Source organism: Rhincodon typus, chromosome 30 (assembly GCF_021869965.1).
Source record: "Rhincodon typus isolate 14 chromosome 30, sRhiTyp1.1, whole genome shotgun sequence".
In the NCBI taxonomy this organism is placed as follows: Eukaryota; Metazoa; Chordata; class Chondrichthyes; order Orectolobiformes; family Rhincodontidae; genus Rhincodon; species Rhincodon typus.
Genome location: NC_063361.1, coordinates 28,750,040 through 28,768,153, shown reverse-complemented (window position 1 = coordinate 28,768,153; position 18,114 = coordinate 28,750,040). Strand labels below are relative to the sequence as shown.

The following is an 18,114-nucleotide window of genomic DNA, read 5'->3' as shown; positions in this document are numbered from 1 at the left end:
GTGGAGGGTTAAACTGATGGATGAAGCACTGGCTCTCCGGTCTGATGTCGGGAAGCCACTTCCATTCTTCGGCTGAGATTTCACCTAAGTGAGGAATCACAACTGCTGACTGTCCCATGCCTGCACACTGGCCAAGATGGGCTAACTAAAAGCTGCTTGTGGGAGTATAACCAATCAGTTCCCTCACCCTGACCTGCCTCAACCAGCCTCTCCAAAAATTGCCCCAAGGCAGGACCACATCATTAAACCAGTGAGCGGGCTGGTGGCAGGAAATGACAGGCCTGCCCTGATCATTTCTCTGCGTCCCCTTGGGTCTATTCCACTAATTGACCTATTGGAGGCAATGACAAAGATTACTAAAGGGTTTAGCTTGAGTAAATAAACAGAAACTGTTTCAAATTGATGAAAGGTGGATGATCAGAGTTTTTATACCAGAGACAACATGAAGACAAATGATTGTCTCAGATTTGGAAACACTGCCTGCTAGTCTCAGTAGTCACCTTTACCAAATCAATTGTTAAAGGAGAAGCTATTGCAAGGATGTGTGGGAAGGGAGCGTGGTGTTGGGAGGTGAAACCAAACGGGCCTTGAAGAAACCAGTAAAGATTCGATGCCCCGAATGGCCCTTTTCTGTTCTGTACTGCTCTCTCAATTAAGATGATTAAGAATGTAATTTACTTTCAGAAATTGCGATGAACCTCCCATTCAAAAATATTCTTTTAATGACTTTCACAAAGCTCAATTTAACACACACAAAATTTGTTTAGATGCAAGTTTACAAACTGTCGACATGTTCTCTCCTGACAAATGACTAGCTCAGTCACGGAGGGCAGAATCAGTGTTGCCTTACCCAACACAAGTTGAGGCAGACTTGTTGGGCCACCTGGTATTGTCCTTTTGTCTTACAGTAACAACAGATCCTTTCTCAAGTAACATTTCTAAAATGGCTCTATGTCTATATTCTCATTAGTGTACTTTACCGATCTTTCAGGCTTTTGATTAGCTCTGAGACACTGATGTGAAGTTGTTTGGCTCCTTGTAGTTGAATGGTGTCACATTTGGCTTTTGAACCTTCAACTTTTCCTGTGATTGATTCGAAACTGACTTTTGCCTTTCCTTTGATGAGCCCATCCATCGTCTCCAAGAAACTGAAGGACATCTCCTCCTGCTGAACTATATGAAATGAAGTGAAATGCTTATTAAAGTGTAGCACAGGCTGACATTTTCTCCATTGGTATTTAGTTTTGCATCTGGTTCATTCAGTTACAGCAGCAATTGCTAGACACAATCTCTTTCCCAATGGTACTGGAGTTGATGGTAGCACCTTGCTATTACAGATAACAGCACAAAGCAAAGAAACACACAGAGAAGGCAGAAGAATGAGGGAATGGCAAAAAACAACAAACATGTAGTTTTGTAAAACCTTTTGAAAATTCCAAACTAAAATGGGGTTATTTTCTAAGCTGATTGCTTATTCCTGAGTTTGAGAAAATACTCTTTAGACTCTGAAAGTTTAGAGCTCTTTGTGTTCAGTACAGCTTTGCCAAGCTGCTTGGTACATAGACTACATTAAACCAGCATCTTATTATGTCAATTACTCTCTACTGCAGCCAAGACTGTGGCACCTGGAACATGACATGTAATAATTGGTTCATGGTTAATTAGTTCTGAACTCCTTACAGACTACACAGAGTTGGACAAAATAGGGCAGCAGCAGATTTGTGATTGTGCAATTTTGTTTGCTAATGACAGCAATGCATTGTCATCATTATTGAATAAATATAGAGTTAGGCTTGCCTGGAGGAGTGTAGCCCAAACATACTCAAGAAACTTGACACATCCAGGAGAAAGCTTGATTGGCACCGCATCGACAAACACCCATTCCCTCCAACACCAATGCTCTGTAGTAGCAGTGGGTGCTATCCACAAGATGCACTGCTGTAATTCTGAGATTCTCAGACAACCACTTCCTTCTAGAAGGACAAGGGCAGCAGATAAATGGGAGCACCACCACGTACAAGTTCCCCACTAAGGCACTCACCATCCTAACTTGGAAATATATCACCATTGGTTCATTGTCACTGGGTCAAAATCCTGGAATTCCCTCCCTAAGGGCATTGTGACTATACCTACAGCACACGGAATGCAGCGGTTTCTCAGGGAGCAACTAGGCCTGTCTTGTGGCCTGTCTGGTGCCCAACACTTACACTGAAATGAGAGTCCAAGCCTAATTTAAGATTGGGCCCAGAATGGTGTCAACAATTCCTAATTATTTTCTGTGCCTGTTGTATTTCTTCCTCAAGGATTTTCAATCAGATTCAGATTTTCTGAAATCGTTGCTGTTGAGGCCTAGACTGAACCTCCTTTAGATTCCAACTCTTTCCACCACACGCTGACCCTTTCTCACTTCCCCACTCTATAGTCACACTATTCTCCCATGGCTCTGATTGATTCTTTTATGTAGCAACACAGCTCTGAGAAATTGTTCAGTGAGATCAAAGACTTAGATCACAAATCGCTTTAGGAGATACTGTTTAAAGTTTTCTTCCATAATTCTGACCAACGTTCCTGCAGCTATTGATAATAATAAAGCATAAAATAAATTGGGATTTCAAAGAATGCTCCCCAAATAGGACCACCACATAATGAGCTTCTGAACTGTAGGCATGAAAGCCCAGGACAGTCTGTGTTGAGTTAGGTGGTCTCAGCTGAGGCATCTTTTAGGAAATTGCTATTAGTCCAAATGCCAAAACAGGAAAATTCAACTCAAAGTCACCCTCTAAATCTTAATCACGTGCAGATGCTGGATGTCAGATGCACATACAAAGATGTTGGAGAAAGGAAGATGAGATGAAATGGTGGATGTGAGCACAGTTACAATGTTTAAATGACACTTAGATAAGTATATGAATAGGAAAAGGTTTGTAGGGATATGGGCTAGGAGCAGGCGGGTTGGACTAGTTTAGGTTGGGATTATGTTCGGCGTGGACTGGTTGGACCAAAGGGCCTGTTGCCATGTGGTATGAATCTATCACTATGCCTAACAGAGGAAGGACTGGTATTCATGAACAGAACATCCCAGAATGATATGCATTCAATGAAATACTTTTGATGTTGAGTCATTGTCATATTGTAAATAATTTGTGTACAGCAAGCTCCCACAAAAAGTAACGTGGAAATGACCAGATAATCAGTTTCCCATTGATATTGGTTGTGGGATAAATATTATCTGGGATACCTGGGTGATCTTCGTTGCTTTTCATCAACATAGTGCAATGGGATCTTTCACTCCCAGCTGAGAGACCAGACAGGCCTCAGTTAAAATGTGAGGGCACCTGCCTCTACAGCATTTCCTCATTGCTGCCATAAAGTGTCACCACAGATTAAACACCCAGGTAAGGCTTGAACCCACAAATGTCCAACTCACAATCTGGCACACATGTGAATGCTGCCCACTTGGGTCAGTTACCAGAGGGACTGGATAAACAGTAAATCAATAAAAGTGTCAACATTTCCAGAAAAGGAGATAAAAATGCTTGAGGAAGCAAAAGGACTGAGAAGAACACACAAAAGATTCCAGCCCTCAGCGCTCACAAAGACCCTGACAATATTGTTCAATGAACACACACAAACGCAGGAGATAACTCACCTGATACCAAGTTGTCTTCATCATCCAGTATATGTTTCAGTTCGAAATCAGTGGGGCAATACTTTGGTTTTCTCCAGAATGGACCAGTTGTTTTCCTGTAAACCAGACACAGAGGCTTAAACCTCTCAGCGTCATAAGCACTGGTGGCTGGGATCAGCCCACCTCCAGAATCAATTTGATCAATGAAGTGCCTTACTGCTTTTCGAAACATCCTAAAATGAGAGAAAATGCATGTTCAGTGAGGTACCATCAAATGGTAGGGAGTGGCACAGCCTCTAACCCAGTGGATGCATTGAGGTGACATCTCTCTCAATTATGGTAATTTCCAGGGGGACACTGGGAATTAAGTGACATGGAAGATTAGTGAAGCAAGAATCCATCCATTCAACAATTTGCATTCAGATCGCACCTTTAATACCAGGCACTTCATAGAAGCATCATTAGACAATAGTTCACATTATGCCAAAGACTGAAACGTTACGACAGATGACCAAAAAACTTAGTCAAAGAGGCAGCTTTAAAGGAAGATCTGAAAGGAGGAAGGTACAACGAGACTTAGAGAGAACATTTTACAGCTCAATGAATGATTCAGGAAGTAGTGGAAGGGGAAGGGGCCCAGTTCCGATTGTTGCAGAGCTCAGAGAGGTGCAGGGCTGAAGGAGGTCACAGGGATGGGGGGGATAGCATCATGTACGGAGTTGAACAGGGTAGTGAGCATTTCAACATCAAGATGTTTGTAAATTGGTTGCTAACAGAGTCAATGAGTGCCACTGTTTCAACCACTCCATAACATTGTGCATTGTGGACTAAAAAAGAAGAGATAGAAAAGCAGCAGGCACAAACGGAGATGGATAAAGAAAAAGAGAGATAGAGAGATGCTGACATACAACAAGAGCCATTTCTGAAGAAGGGTCCCAACCTGAAATGTCAGCTTTCCTGCTCCTCTGATGCTGCCTGGCCTGCTGTGTTCATCCAGCTCCACACTGCGTTATATTATACAAATCAAGCCTGCTTTCTCTAGCATTTAGATAGTAAAGGCGAGATCTGATTGAAGTCTTTGAGATATTAACAGGAAAAGACAGATAAATAAGATAAGCTATTTCCACTGGCTGGGGATTCTAGAACTAGGGGCATAGTCTGAGAATTAAGGCCAGACCATTCAGGAGAGATGTTAGGAAGCACTTCCACACAGAAAGTGTGGTAAAGGTTAAAGTGTGGTCTCTTCCACAAAGGGCAGTGGTTGCTGCATAATTTGTTAATTTTAAATCTAAATAGATAACTTTTTTGTTAAGCAAAGGTATTAAGGGATATGGGCCAAAGGCAAGTGTATGGAGATAGGCCACAGATCAGCCATGATCTCATTGAATGGTGGAACAGGCTTGAAGGGCTGAATGGCCTATTCCTGTTCCTATGTTCCTAGTGACACTTCTGTGAAGCATTTAAGATATTTTACTAAAGGCACTAAATAAATGAAAGTTGTTGCTACTGGAAAGTGTACTGTGACCACAAAAGAGCTGGGGAAAGTTTCATAGAAAAAACAAATGGTAGGGTCTGCAATACCTACGAAGACAGGAGTGATTAAATGACAAAAGTGATGAAGTGAAACAGAGCAAATTGAATTCACAATGGAACAAGAGAATGGAGAGAGAGAGAGTCATAGAGGCACAGGAACAGCTCCTTCGGTCTAACTCGTCCATGCCAACCTGATATCCTATATGAATCTCGTCCCATTTCCCAGCATTTGACCCATATCCCTCTAAACCCTTCTGATTCATGTACCCATCCAGATGCCTTTTAAATGTTGTAATTATACCATTCTCCAACACTTCCTCTGGCAGCTCATTTCATAAACACACCACCCTCTGCATGAAAAAGTTGGCCCTTAGGTCCCTTTTATATCTTCCCCTCTCACCTTAAACCTATGCTCTCTGGTTTTGGATTGCCCCACCCCAGGGAAAAGACATTGTGGCACAGTGGCTCGGTGGTTAGCTCTGCTCTCTGACAGCACCAGGGTTCAATTCTAGCCGTGGGTGACTGTCTGTGTGGCGTTTGCACATTCCCCCTGTGTCTGCGTGGGTTTCTGCAGGGTGATCTGGTTTCCTCCCACAGTCCAAAGATGTGCAGGTTAGGGTGGATTGGCCATAAATTGCCTGTAGTGTCCAGGGATGTGTAGGTTGGGTGGATTGGCCGTGGGGGGTGTGTCTGGGTGGGATGGTCTTTGGGGAGTTGGTGTGGACATGTTGGGCCGAATGGCCTGTTTTCACACTGTATAGATTCTATGAAATTTACCCTATCCGTGCCCCTCCTGATTTTATAAACCTCTGTAAGGTCACCCCTCAGCCTCCAACGTTCCAGGGAAAACAGCCCCAGCTTATTCAGCCTCTCCCTCTAGCTCAAACCCTCCAACCCTGGCAACTTCCTTGTAAATCTTTTCTGAACCCTTTCAAGTTTCACAACATCTTTCCTATTGGAGGGAGACCAGAATTGCACGCAATACTCCAAAAGTGTCTGGACCAATGCCCTGTATAGCCACAACATGACCTCCAAGCTGCTATATTCAAGCACTGGCTAATAAAGACAAGCATACCAAAGAGAAAAGGACAGAGACCGAGAGAGAGAGAGAGAGAGTGAGAGAGAGAGACAGAGACGAAGACATACAGGTGAGTTATAACCAAGCAAGAGAAGAGAACATTTTGTAAAAGAAATCAAAGCCCTTAGCTTTCAGTACAAGGCAGCTTGTGGAATGGGCAGAAATTCCTCTCAAGAAAATGTTCAGTTAATGTGTCAAAAAATAAGAATCTGATATATTACAGTACTCCAGAATTTCTCAATACAGATATGACTCACTAACACCAAGTACCCTCGGGCTAGCATTGTGTTAATGAAATGTTAATATTATTCATCAAAGTTAAAAGATGGTCCTTGCTGTAACATTCTCAAATAACACAGCTTCTGAAACAATCATCACAGTGTCTAGCTTACTCACTAACATAGAAAGCTCTGGAAAGGCTTTGTTCCTGATATTCTGACCAAAGGGATTATTAATGCAACACTTGGAGTGATTTCACAGTAATGTATTTTTTACACAGATTCTGTATACACACTGTGTTCAAACACTGAAACTGGGATTTTAATGTTAAATGGGCACAGGTCAAAGTGGGTGTCATGGCAGCATCACCATCCATCTGGTGAGCATGAATGAAATTCAGGCAGCTGTTGCTCTTGGGTTACTGGGCAATGTGTAGCACTCAGATAAATGGCCATAGAGCCATAGAGATCTACCCAGTTTACAGCACAGAAAAGGCCCCTTTGGCCCATCGCATCCACACCAGTCAAAAACAGCCACCCAACTAAACTCATCCCATTTTCCAGCACTTGGCCCATAGCATCGCATATACACATCTAAATACTTCTTAAATGTTATGAGGGTTTCTGCCTCAATCACCCTTACAGACCATAGTAAGTTCCAGATTGCCACCAATTCTCTGGCTGATAAAGCTTTTCCTCACATCCCACTAAACTTCCTTCCCCCTTACCGTAGATCCATGCTCTCTCCAACAGGGGGAAACATTTCTTCCTGTCTATCTGTGCTCCTCATAATTTTATACATCTCAACTACGCCCCTCTCAGTCTCCTCTGCTCTATGGAAAACAACCCCACTTTGTCCAGTCTCTCTTCAGAACCGAAACTCTCCAGCCCAGGTACCATCCTGTTAAATTGCCTCTGCAATCTCTCCAGTGCAATCATATTCCTTGTGTTATGTGGATTCCAGAACTGCACACAATTCTCTAGTTGTGGCCTAAACAATGTTTTATAGAGTTCCAGTAGAACTTCCCTTCTCTTAAACTAATAAAGACAGGCATACCATACACCTTTTTAATCATTTTATCCACCTGATACTTTAAGAGACCACTGGACATGCACACTAATTATATTTGTCACCGATCAGCCCATCTGACCAGCCCATTTATATCCTCCTGTAATCTAAGACTATCCTACTCACTATTTACCGCCCAACCAATTTTTGTATCATCTACGAATTTGCTTTTTTTTATTCATTCACGGGATGTAGGCATTGCTGGCTAGGCCAGCATTTATTGCCCATTTCTAATTTCCCAGAGGGCAGTTAAGAGTCAACAACATTGCTGTGGGTCTGGAGTCACATGTAGGCCAGACCAGGTAAGGACGACAAATTTCCTTCCCTCAAGGACATCAGTGAACTAGGTGGGTTTTTCCTGACAACAGACAATGGTTTCATGGTCACCATTAGGCTTTTAATTCCATATTTTTATTGAATTCAAATTCCACCATCTGCCATAGCAAGATTCAGACCCACATCACCAGAACATTAGCTGGGTTTCGGGATTAATAGTCCAGCAATAATACCACTAGGGCATCACTAGGGCATACCTGTATAGGTAGGCTAATCAAGCAGGTAGGTCCAGAGGAAGGAATTGTAGGTAAGTGGGTGGGAGGTGGGAATCCTCCCTCTGGGGTCCAAGGAGCATTCCTGATGCTCTCTACCCTCAGACAATCCAAAATGAAAACTCAAACACAATCACAACAGTCCCATCCCTCCCATTCACCTTGGATCCCAACAAGAAACATGACATGTGGAATCAGCAGGTAAATGTGTGTAATAGGACCATGACAATTATATATTAATAAGGTTAACATCAGGCAAGGATTCCTGATGCCGCTTGGAATCCAGTGGTAATCTGGGCAGGATCCCTTGGGAAAAGAGGGAAGATGCGAGCAGCATTTTTTCTTCCTCATTTCCATTGGATAGGTTAAAATTGTCCCTTCAAAACTGTAAGTGCAGCTCCATCGTTCTCTCTCTCTCTCTCCCCCCTTCTCTCCAGCTGCTTATATTTATACCACATGCAGAAAACAAAGGATGTGGATATTGGAGGCCAATTCGCTCAGCCTCAGGACGACGCTGCAGTAGATCCTCAGGGTAGTGTCCCAGACCTAACCATCTTCAGCTGCTTCATAATTAACCTCAGCCATAAGGTTAGAAGTGGCAACATATGCTATCGAGTACACAGCGGTGAGCTTGAGTCACAACTCCTTAGATATTGAAGCAGTCTGCATTCATATGCAGCAAGACTGGGACAATATCTAAGCTTGGGCCAATAAGTACATTCCTGCCAAACAAATGCCTGGAAATAATAATCTCCTGTAAGAGAGAATAATGATCCCACTTGACATTCAAAGACATTAGCAACACTGCATTTGCCATCATTAACATGCAGGGGATTATCATTGACCAGAAACTGAACTGGACTAGCCATACATACTGTGGCGAAAAAGATCCGAAGCTGGGGATCATCTGGCAAGTTACTCACCTCCTGACTTCCTAAAGCCTGCCCACTATCTAAAAGGCAGAGGTAACAGTGTGGTGGAACACCCTCTGCTTGGCTGGTTGAGTTCAAGGAAAATACTTAAGAAACTCAGCATCATTCAACACAAAGTAGCCCACTTGAGCAGCACTCCATTCACCATTGTACGCATTCACTCCCTCCATCACCAATGGTTACAGTATGTAACATCTACAATGTGCCCCGCAGCAACTTGCCACAGCTCCTTTGATAGCACTTTCCAACACACAAATGCATAATTCTGACTTGGAAATTTATTGCTGCTGAGTCAAAATCCTGGAACAACAGTAATTGGTCATGAATAAAACGGGTGTCTCCTCTCCCATTCACTCTTTCTCTCTTGCTTTTCTCTCTTTTTCTCCATCCTACCCATCTTTTTTTGTCTTTCACCATCTACCCTACTCTCTTTTCCCAGCTCTCTTCAAACACTTAGTCCTCACACCTCTATTTTATCCCTCAGAGATAGTAAGAACTGCCGAAGCTGGAGTCAGAGATAACAGTGCGGAGCTGTGTTCCTCCAGCTCCACACTGTGTTATCTATATTTTATCCCTCCCTTCTCCCACTCTATTCTGTCTATTCGTCCTCATCTTCTCCCTCTTTCCCGACTCTCTCTCTCTTCCCGTTTCCCTCCCCCTCGTCTGCCCAGTTACCATAGAGCTCTATGCACAGCTCTACGCCAGTCTACACTCTCTGTCTCCCATCTATTCCCTCTCTCTCTTACACACACCTTTCTCCCCACTCTTCACCATTCTCTTCCACTACACGCTCCCACTCATCACTCCCCCCCACCTCACCCCAGCTGCCGGCTCTCTCTCACACAAATGCATGTGAAAGTGATACTTCAGTTCGGAACAAGTGCAGGTTCACAGTTATGGGGACACTCACTCTGATACACGCCAGCCCCAAACACAAGACAGTGATATCCGACAGACTCTCGCTGCTTACTTCGCTTCTGTCCTCCCCAAATAAAGTTCTCAACCCAGGGCCATGCTGGCATCATTCGTGTTGATTTTGACTTTTAAACTCCCTTCGCAGACACTGACGAATTTCCAATGGCATTACAAGGGAACACCCTTCGTTCAAAGTTATTTCGCAATCTTTCGTCGGAGTGGGAGTGGTGAGGAAATTTAATTATTGTGTAATTTCCACGATGATGATATCCTCGGCAAGTATCAGAATATATGAAAAAAAAAGCGTTTTCGCTAAACCAGCAAGAAGAAAGATAACTTCCTCAACCTGAAGGATCTTGACTTCTGAGCACTATTTTAGTGAGAGGTTCCATTGATGCGATACTCTCCCCTCTGTGTAACAACTGGTTAACAATACAAATGAAACGGCATTTGAGGGTAAGGGTAATTATTCCTTCAAGGAGAAAATTTGGAACGATTATATTTTCTCACCATTGGTAGTTACTGTCATCAATCCCTACAATTCTGGAACACAGTGGAAATGGTGCTATAACTATATTACCACCGGCTTAGAATTCAGAAGGCCAGGTTAATCATCTCAGGGCAAGGCTTCTAATACAATCATGGTGGCTTGAGTAATTTACATTTGTTTAATAATTTTAGAATATAAAACTAGTGACAGTAATAGTGACCATAAAACCAACACTGATTGTTGTAAAAACCCATCTGGCTCATTAATATCCTTTAGGGTAGGGAATCTGCCATCCTTACCTGGTCTCGCCTACATGTGACTCTACACCCACAGCAATGTGATCGACTTTTAAATGCCCTCTGAAATGGGCTCTGAAACCCATTTCTCTGAAATTCAAGGATGATTAGGCATGGGCAACAAATGCTGGCCTTTCCAGAAAAACACAGATCCCAGGAAAGAAGAAAAGTACTTACACTTCTTTCCCTCTTAATTAAAATCTAACTCATTGACAAATCATTTGGTCATCTGCCCTATGTGACCCACTGTCATTCGTTACAATGCTCCTGTGAAGTGACTTGGGATGTTTCATTATGTTAAGTGTGCTATTTAAATATAAGTGGTTGTACTACAGTCTATCAGGTTGTGCAAAGCCTTAAATGTGAGAAATAACTGGATACTTACATTTCTATTTCTGGAGGTTCAGAATGGGTGAAGCATGTTAAATCTGTTTCTGATAGACAGACAGACAGTCTGACATTTTTCAAGGACCACAACATTGTATATACTCTCAACTATTTGCACACTTCTAGACCTACCTTGGCTTGACAGGGTAGATGTTGAGAGGATGCTTTCCCTTGTGGGGATATCTGGAATTAGGAGGCACTGTTTAAAGATCCCAGTCTTCCATTTAAGACAGAGTTGAGGAGGAATTTATTCCCTCAAAGAGCAGTCAGTATTTGGAATTTGCTTCCACAGTGAGCAGTACAGTTGAGTCATTGAATATATTAGACAGATATTTGGGGAAGGGGACAAACAGGAAATTGAAGTTAAGGTAACAATCAGATTAGCCGTGGCTGGCAGACCAGGCTCAATTGGTCAAATAGCCTAATCCTATTTCTTATGATATTTGATATTTTAACTTGCTAGCCATTTTGACATTCATAATAATTTTATATTTTATAGATTTCCATAATAATTTTACAGACATACCAAACAAAACCATTGACAGACAAGATGAAGTGGACATCATAAAAATAGGTAGAAAAACAACAAGGCAAACCATTAACCCAGCATTAACTGTGAGCTGGGGAAAGGTGACGGACACGCAGAGAATGGGTTCAATAACCAACCTCAAACCTGGCAACCGCACATTCCATTACATTTCAGTGATAGGGCTGTGTCTTTTGGGTATGTTTTGCAGGAGCCTGATCTGTATCCTAAATGGGCAGAGTGTGGTTAGGTTTCTTGCTTCTGAGTTTTTAAGGCTATAAAGACCGTAATGTGTAGAAGTATAAGTAGGCCAATCAGCCCATTTGGGCCACTCTACATTTCAATGAGATCAAGTCTGAGCTGATAATCATCAAATTCACTTACCTGCTTTTTCCCAAAAACAAAATACCTAATGGTCCAGCCTTGACAGCCCTCTGTGGTAAAGAATTCCAGAGATTCACTACCCTCTGAGAGAAGAAATTTCTCCTCATCTCTGTCTTAAATATGCGATGCCTTATTCTGTGACTATGCTGTCTGGTCCTGGACTTTCTCAAAAGGGAAAACAATATTTCAACATCTACCCTGTCAAGTCTCCAAGAGCCTTGTATGTTTCAGTAAGGTCACCTCCCATTTTTCTTTATTGTAATGAGTACAGGCCCAATCTACTCAACTTCTCCTTATACGACAGTCCCTCCATACCTGGGAGAAGCCTAGTGAATTTTCTCTGGACTGTTTCCACTGCCAGTATATCTTTCCTAAGATAAGGAGTCCAAATGGTTCACAATATTTCAGCTGTGGTCTGTTAGTGCCTTGTACAGTTTTAGCAAAGCCTCCCTACTTTTATACTCCATCCCCTTTGAGATAGAGGAGAACATTCTATTTGCTGTCCTATTACCTGCTAAACTTCCGTGGTAGCTTTTTGCGACTCACGGACAAGGAATCCTAAATCCTTCTGTGCTGTAGCTTTCTGCAGCTTTTCAACATTTAAATAATATGCAGCTCTTCAATTATTCCCGCCAAAGTGTATAACCTCACATTTCCCCACATTTTATTCCATTGGCCGAGGTTTTGCCCACTCACTTAACTTGTCTGTATCTCCCTGCAGACTGTTTGTGTGATCCTCACCACGTGCCTTCCCATCTATTTTGTGTCATATGCAATCTTGTCATTCATTTTCCTCATTCAATTCATTAATATATTGTAAATAATTGTGGCCCCAGCACTGATCCTTGTGACCATAAAACCACTACATTCAGGTTGAAATTCTAAAAATGCCCCCCTTATCCCAACTCTCTGTCTTTTATTAGTTTGTCAATCCTCTATCAATGCTAATAAATTACCTCCAATACCATGGATTCTTATTTTATTAAGTAGCCCAAGGTGAAGTACCTTATCAAACACTTCTGAAAATCCAAATATATTCCAACCATTGCTTCCTCTTTATCTATCCTCCATGTTACCTCCTCAAAGAATTCCCAGACTTCCCAGTTTTTAAAGGGTGCAGGGGTTAGAATCAAAACCATTGAGAATGTAACAGATTGACATAAAGATGCTGTCTCAGTCCCTCTTCTTTATTTTACAGAATAGCAAAATGGTTTGAAATATAATCTCATTTGACCCTGAATCGAATACACAGATTCAACCACTGTATACTGCACAGCATGTGTCAGCCAACCACATGAATTTGATGCCTCACCACATGTAGTATGATTGCGACACAATCATTTTGTACCAACTACCAAAATAAGGAAGACTTGTCAGTTGCTGAGATCTCAGAACATGGAACAGATCGCAACAACTTTCCCACTAGAGACCTTTTGGTGGAGACCCCTCATTTCACCTTCTGGCATGTCAAGAGCTCATCAAATGAATAGTGAAGAAAAGCTCACTATAAGCTTTTCCCATTATATGAAAGTAGCAGAGAAACCATTATTTCGACCAACAAATCAATGCCTGCCACAACTAGTCTCTGCAAGTATTAAGATAATGAGGAACAAAAAGCAATAATACTCAAACAAGGCCTATAGAGACAAGATGCTGAACAAAAGCTTTCGAACAAGCTTCAAAGCTTCAACCCAGACTTGGAAATGCATTTTAAAGTCACTAAGCACCAAATAATTGGTTCATTTACTCTGCAATATTGATGTAATACTTATTTTATTAGAAAGTAACACAACAATGTGTTGTAACCATGCATGTGAAACCTGCCAGCACACTCATGTACAAACCTTAATGATATAATTATGGCCTTACAGTATTACCCCACATAACTGCACATTAACCACACATATGCACACACTCATACAGAAAAAACAATGGTGTAATGATGCTGTACTGGAGGCACACCAGTTTAAAACCCACTACTGCAAGTGGCACAATTTAAGTTCAATTAATTGTAAAAATATTGGAATTAAATCTAGTCTTAGTAATAACAACCATGAAACTGTCATCAATTGTAAAATTCTTCTGGTTTTATTCCCCATTAGAAGTAACTCACCTCCTGACTCTCCAAAGCCTGTCCACCATCTACAAGACACAAGTCAGGAGTGTGATGGAATACTCCCCATCTGCCTGGATGGGTGCAGCCCCAACAACGCTCAAGAAGTTTGACACCATCCAGGACAAAGCAGCCTGCGCAATTGGCACCACATCCACAACCATCCAGTACCTCCATCACTGCTCGGTAGCAGCAGTGTGTACTATCTACTAGATGCATTGCAGAAGTTCACCAAAGATCCTCAGACAGCACCTTCCAAATCCATGACCACTTCCATCTAGGAGGACAAAGCAGCGGACACACGGGAACACCACCCCCTACAAATAGCCTTCCAAGTCACTCATTATCCTGAATTGGAAATATATGGCTGTTCCTTCACTGTCACTGGGTCAAAATCCTGGAACTCCCTCCCTAAGGACATTTGGGTCAACCCACAGCACGTGGACCACAGTGGTTCAAGAGGCAGCTCACCACCACCTTCTCAAGGGGCAATTAGGGGTGGGCAATAAATGCTGGTCAGAGAGTGATGCCCACAAAAGAATAAAAATGAACTTTCACCCTTACTTGATCAGCCAAATCCAGATCCATGATGATGTGGTTGACTTTTAAATGTCTGGGGGGATGGGCAACAAATGGGAATCTTTCCATTAATGCCTTATTTCCAAGAAAGAATTTTTTAAAATGCCAATCGACATTATAGAGATCCCTTCTAAACATTACTGTCCTTCTTAACCTTCATTGTCTTCCAAACCTCCAAACATTTCACCCTCATATTTTAACGCATTTGCGCACTTGCCTCAGAACTCCCTTTCCAATGTCTGTCGCAATGTGTGAACACTACCTTCTCTTCGACTCATCACTTATTATGGCTATGTCTTTATCTGTCTAGATCTGAAATTCTGGAATTTCCTCCTTCAACTTTCCTGCCTCTTCCGCTTCTCAAAACCTTGCTCTTTGTCTAAACCCTCGGTGACCTTCCTTCTTTGACTTCAAATCCATTTTTGTCTGATCTTGTCTCTGTGAAGTATATTGTTTCATCTTTACATGAAGACACCATAGAAAAACAGCATTGTTCTTTTATACTGTCACTGATTAAAGTGAAACAATAATTACAAACAAAGGGATGTTTTAGTTTCATGTATGGAAATAATGTGGAACCTCCGCTGGCTAAGCATTTTTAATTTGTCAAGTTATTCATATATCTTTGTAATTATCTCAGTTTTTTGCTGGACTACTGTCAGTTGTGATGATACAGCAAACTCAGTGAAAAACCTTCTGATTTATGTAAATCTATCCATGAGCTGATTGCAATCTGAATCTGCATTTTCACATAAAATCGCGTGCTATGTTGGTCAAAATCATTCACAGCCAGGAGACAAAATAATGAGTTAAGAATCACTCTCAATGCCAAAGCATAAAATTAGACGCACTGTGAAGGAGCAAAAGCATGTAAAGTCTAATTACAGGTGGCAGTACAGGTTCTGATACATAAACATGCATCAGTGGAGTCAAAACGATAAATCCAAGCTTGACTGACATCATGCCAGCCTCGATCGCTTAGATTTCTTGTCTGAAGGCAGATTGAAGCATCTGTAAAGACAGTCAGGAGGCAGCATTCCCTTTAAACCAGTGAAACAAATCACATTTTTAATCAGACACCATCTGGGCCTCAGTCCGAGGGAGTCGCTGCATGAGTGTGAGTTTTTTTGTGTGTGCTATCAGTATTATAATGAGCAATGGGCAATGCTAATTAAAGAATTTGTTGGCACAAGTGTTTTTTTTGAAACTGGGTGCAGTGTTTCTAATGTGATCCAGCTTCTTGGCTGGAACTGATCAAATGGAAAAGTGAACTGCAGAAAGCTGCACAGCTTTCATTCCATTAGATCTGAGAAATGGATCCAATTAATCACAAAGCCTCCTGCTTGGTACAGAATCTAGCAAAATGTTGCAGCTGCTGCAAAGTTAGAAATAAAAGGCAAAGCTGCTGGAGAAACTCAGCAGCTCTCACTGCACCAGTGGAGGGAGAAACAGACATAGCATTTAATGTCAAGGACCTTCATCAGAATGCTTTGACTCAGCATTCTTCCAGAATTTTCTGCTTCTAAAGTTCTGACTGGTCTCCACAAGACTTCTTTTCATCATTCCCCAGATTAAGTGACTTGTTTCTTTTGAAGATGAACCTAAAGCTTGCTTCACACTAAAATCACCACCAAACAGCAATTTATAAGAACATAAGAACTAGGAACAGGAATAGGAAATTCAGCGTCTCAAGCCAAATCTGCCATTCAATATGTTCATGGCTGATCTCATCTCAGCCTCAGCTCCACTTTCTTGCGGCTTCCCATAACTCTTTAACCCATTACTAATTTAAAATCTATCTATTGCTTCCTTATATTACACAATGTCCCAGCATCCACCACATTCTGCGGTAGTGAATTCCACAGATTCATGACCCTTTCTGAGAAATAATTTCTCGTCATCCCTGTCTTAAATCTGATACCGCTTACCTTAAAACAATGACCTCTCATCCTAGGTTGTCCTACACGAGGAAGCATGCTTTCTCTGTCTGCTTTGCCAATCCCCTTTAGTATCTTATATAACACAAATAGATCTCGTCTCATTCTTCTAAACTTGAGATACATCTAAACTGCTCAGTCTCTCTTCATTATATAAAACCCTCATCTCTGGAATTTATCTAGTGAACCTCCTCTGAGCTGCCTCCAAAGCAACTCCATCCGTCCTTAATTAAGGAGACCAAAATTGTACACAATTTCTCCAGATGAGGTCTCATTAATGCCTTGGACAGTTGAAGCAACACCTCCCTACTTTTATATTCTGTTCCTTTAGCAATAAATGCAAAAATTCCATTTGCCTTCCTTATTATCGGCGGTACCTACATACTGGTTTTCTGTAAGTCATGCACAATGACAGCAAGATCCCTCTGCATTGAAGCACCCTGAGGTTTTGCTCCATTTAGAGAATAAGTTGCCTTTCTATTCCCCCAACCAAAATGGGTAACCTCACATTTATCCAAGAAAACTTCATCTGCCAAGGTTTGGACCATTCACCTAAGCTATCCATAACAATTTGTAAATTTCTTATTTCTTTGTTGCAATTTGCTTTCCCACCAATTTCAGTATCACCTGCAAATTTGGCGATACTACTTTCTATTTCTGCTTCCAAGTTATTAATATAGATTGTAACTAGTTGGGGCCTGATGACTAAACCCTGTGGCATCCACTTGTGCACCATGCCCCCCTCCCCCACAACACCACCAACTAGTTACCTCTTGCCAATCAGAAAAAAACCCAGCTATCCGATTCTCACTGTAGCACCTTTAACCGGAGCACCTCAGAAGAGCATTACAAAATAAAATATGAATGAGTGATGTAAAGTCCCAAAAGATAAAACCAGTAAAACAAGGGAATAACACATACTGGTCTGACTTGTCTTGTATGACCAGTACATTCCTTTCCAATTTTACATTTTATTCTCTATGCTTTTCCTCTGGGAAAGTGTAAGGTTTGATTATCTCAATGAGAGTTAGATTTTAAGGATTGTCCAGAAGGAGGAAAGAAGGGACAAGAAACAGAGAGGAGTGTGGAGGGAATCCCTGAGCTTCTATTCCACACAAGTGAAGATAAATGAATGCAGAAATGGTGCAACTGAAAATTTTGCTTGATACTCTCAAACACCATTTATAATTATGCTGTGATAATGTTACAAAACTATTTACAGAAACTGTGCTGATTTATAATCAGCCACTGGTAATGATGCAGAATCCATTGGTAATTGGCATTGCAGGCTGTGAAAGGACTGCTGCCATTCACAGCCCATTACAACACGCATTGTACTCTGTAGCTACTGTGTACATTTCATATTGAATCGGATTTCAACTGCGTTCTGCATGTAGCAAGCTTTACATTCCACCAGTCTCTGGGTAAAGGAGTTTCTTTTGAATTCTTTGTTAGATTATTTACTATGTATCTTATATGCG

The 18,114-nt window shown here is 41.7% G+C and overlaps 1 protein-coding gene across 4 annotated transcripts in view; it reads right to left on the bottom strand.

Moving 5' to 3' along the window:
* LOC109930459 (gasdermin-A-like) overlaps positions 1–18,114 on the bottom strand; it is a 56,042-nt gene that overhangs the window by 29,485 nt on the left and 8,443 nt on the right. Inside the window, exons 1-3 of one of the 4 annotated variants that reach the window (XM_020529939.2) lie at positions 9,977–10,089; positions 3,650–3,861; positions 981–1,173 (exon numbers count right to left, since the gene is read on the bottom strand). In XM_020529939.2, the coding sequence (XP_020385528.1) occupies positions 981–1,173; positions 3,650–3,860 (404 nt within the window). In that variant the 5' untranslated portion in view covers position 3,861; positions 9,977–10,089. Of the gene's footprint in view, positions 1–980; positions 1,174–3,649; positions 3,862–9,916; positions 10,090–18,114 lie in introns of those variants that run through there. The other 3 variants (XM_048614661.1, XM_048614658.1, XM_048614660.1) reach the window with 3 other exon arrangements.